Source organism: Ctenocephalides felis, unplaced genomic scaffold (genome assembly GCF_003426905.1).
Source record: "Ctenocephalides felis isolate EL2017-DRISC unplaced genomic scaffold, ASM342690v1 CF-g0.4_SCAFFOLD_01886, whole genome shotgun sequence".
Lineage (NCBI taxonomy): Eukaryota > Metazoa > Arthropoda > Insecta > Siphonaptera > Pulicidae > Ctenocephalides > Ctenocephalides felis.
This window is the reverse complement of record NW_020538040.1, coordinates 157,933,519-157,936,769: the sequence shown is the minus strand read 5'-3', so window position 1 is coordinate 157,936,769 and position 3,251 is coordinate 157,933,519. Positions and strand designations below refer to the sequence as shown.

The 3,251-nt window shown below is 30.7% G+C and overlaps 1 protein-coding gene across 1 annotated transcript in view; it reads right to left on the bottom strand.

Moving 5' to 3' along the window:
- LOC113376120 (ras-related protein Rab-11A-like) overlaps positions 1 to 1,043 on the bottom strand; it is a 3,868-nt gene extending 2,825 nt beyond the window's left edge. The window contains exons 1-2 of the mRNA XM_026616046.1: positions 1,006 to 1,043; positions 518 to 605 (exon numbers count right to left, since the gene is read on the bottom strand). Of these exons, the coding sequence (XP_026471831.1) occupies positions 518 to 605; positions 1,006 to 1,043 (126 nt within the window). The remainder of the gene's footprint in view (positions 1 to 517; positions 606 to 1,005) is intronic.
- Positions 1,044 to 3,251: the final 2,208 nt, after the last annotated feature.

Genomic DNA, 3,251 nt, shown 5'->3' with positions numbered 1-3,251 from the left:
GCTGTGATGCCCATGTGGAATGAATGTGGATTTCAGATTGCTACCACCGCTCGGTATTTACTGGGCTATTATGACGACTGTCAACACCGTAGCCCTGCACAACCGTACCCAGTCTTCCGTACTCATTATTCTTACAAATTAGTGACAATTGGTTATTTAAATTGTAATTTTTGTAAAAAAAATTGAACATATTCTCAAATTCCAAGGTATGCACTGATTGAAAAACTTCACGAGTTTGCGTAATGAATTTATATAACGTTTTTAGATGTTGGTAAAAATATGAAACTGCAAGAACTATTTTGCGAAGTCCCATTATCTATAATACCCTCCACAGCCAAAATTTGAATTCTTATGTTTCTATGCATAATATTTGATTGAATTTACTTTGTTTTTAGTTCAATATGTATGTGCAACATGCTTGTGTTAACCAAAAAATAAAAATTAGTAACGCACCTGTTTGACTCAATTTCATACCAGAGCGACTTAGTGTGTGGTTGACGAATATACTCGTCATTACTCGATTCTGAAGGCTCAAAATTGCGTGCACTTGTGAAGAGATTGAACTGGTTAATAAAGCCCTTAATATGTGCAAAACTATAGTAAACCTGAAAAACAAATATAATGATGCACAAAAACACAATCTTCATATATGGATCATATTATTAGCACATTATATTATGTCAATAAATTTGAAATTGATTACAGTATTGTTATGTGACATTTCAAATAGGCATTCCGTTTGCTGTGATTGTTATTGTCAATATGACATTAAATAAAGTCTGTATTTATTTTATGAGTTAAGCAATCTGTTGATTTTACTAACTGGTCTGAAAGTGTAGAAAACGAATAAATAGTGTTGCATATTTTCTTTGTATATTTTCATCTAGGACAATCGCTGAACTTTGTGTTTTAGAAAAGATTGTTAAATCAAGACTCTTGTATAGATAGACAATATTGATTTTTTGCTCCTCGTAAAATATTTATTTTCACTGGAAAGTATTTTACCGATAAACAACAAATACAAGTCCAACAGTTGCCACCATGTCAGCAATATGAACTGATATTTTTCTTGCAACTTTTTTGGAACTCGTTTTATTCAATACAAAACAATAATCAATACGATTATCTGGCACATCAATCGCAGAATAATTAATTATCAAAGTTGTCTATAGAAGCAAAACATTTAGCAAATTCACTTTGACCATGTTATTTATTTAAACTCATTGAAAAAAATTGTAAGGCGTTTTAAATAATTCTTCGTGGAGCTGCAAAAAGCGGATTTCGATAGTTGTATTATGTCATGCTTACTGTTATTCATTTAAGACGACGACCTGAGATTTGACTCGTTAAGCGGCTTGTTTATTTGCATTATGGAACCAGATATCGCATTTAAATCCTGGTTAGAGAGGTTTGGAAAAACCTCTCTCACTGATAAATAGATAAAAAATACATAGCATATATAGCATATGTTATTGCGGAAATAGATATAAGGTATTAAACCTACTAAAGAGACAGAAAATAAATTTTAATGCAAGTTTGGCATAACAGAACGCATTTATTCAAAAAAATCAAATTTGCACTAGTGGTTAATAGAATCGTGCATGGAGGCAAATTCCTGAAACTTCTTATACTGAAAATTTAATTTTTTGAAAAACCTTCAAAAATTTTTGAAAACTTTGAAAAATTAGATTTTTGAAATATTTGAATAATTTGCATTTACATTTGAGTGGTATGCAAAAGTAAAAGTAGTACTTTATTGTTATCCGTAAAATGGTAGAATATTATTAGATATTTTAAACAATTTTAGTAGGTATCACCAAATGAACTAACATGCCTGTCCCTTAGCACCGGACACTAAGTTGTCCCTTTGCGCCGGACAGTAAACATATTGATATTTCTTCTGAGAATTTACGTAATTTATTTTAATTATTTAATTTTGTTCTGTATGAGTGCTAACGGTCACTTTTTTCATTCATTTCTTAGTCAAATAAATTCTTCTTTTCATTTTTCGTATTTCCTAGTCAAAAAATGAAAATCCTATGATGAATGCTCCAGCTGAGAGCATCGGTGTGGCCCAGCCAAAATGGTGGATGAATAGTGTTTTTTCTAAGAATATTCATCAAACACATATGTGCAGACACTCCAGAGTGTGGAGATGGCTACATATGGGTTCAATGCTGGTTATTTTGAAATGTCCGGTACTAGGTGCCACTTTGAAAAATCTTATTTCTTGTTACCAAAGTTTGATTGATAGTATTAATTATTTTCAGCAAATATTGCGTTTTTGTTAATTTAGTTTGATTTCTAACTTTGTTATCTAACATAAGTCATAATTTATTAAACATCTCGTAAAATATTTTTTGATTTATTTATAAATAACCTTAGGTGTCCGGCACTCGGGAACTTCCCCCTATATTTTTACGTTTCAAAGGTTTTTGAACATTTTGGCATACCTTAGAAAAAATGGATGTATGTGTGTGTGGGGATACAAATTTTCGTCGAAGATTTCGGGAATACCGATCATCCGATTTGAATAATTTAAAAAACATTCGATTCGTATTTTACTTTTTCGCTGGCGATATAATCTCATTCTTTGTACACACAGCTGTAATATCAGTCTTGCCTAAAAATATTTTCTATTTTAATAACTTCAAAGATTTACAGAAACTACGAATAATATAGAAATAATTTCTAATCAATAAATCAATAAACTTACGTTTAGTTCATGGCACAAACGTTTAATTTGTTTAATCGAGAGCACCCTAGTCGAGCCTAAAAAAGTTTTACTTCAAAAATAAAAATATTTTCAAACTATTATTTTATTTACTTTAGCTGTATAAAATATTTCCATAAATATCAATCTGAGCCAAAAAATACAGTAATTTTATTCATTATCATTTATAAAAAATCGTTAATGGCAAATCAGACTAGACAACATATCATCGTGACTGCAATCATTAATTATCATTAGTGATCCAATGACAAATCATATAATTTTGATTAATTTAGCATTGTGGTTTGCCAAAAAGTTTCGATTGCGCAATCCAATCGAAAATGATTTCCTGTTGTCGATGAAAATGATCCTAGCCAATACAAAACAAATTAATAAAAAAAAACTAAACATGCAGAGAAATCCATTGAATGAATCTTTGCAACCGTGAACGAATTCCATTCACCAATCAATCACTCAACAGGTGAGTGCATCGTTTAGTGCTCTGAGTGAAGATTAGTGGACGTCCGCGAATTGTTTT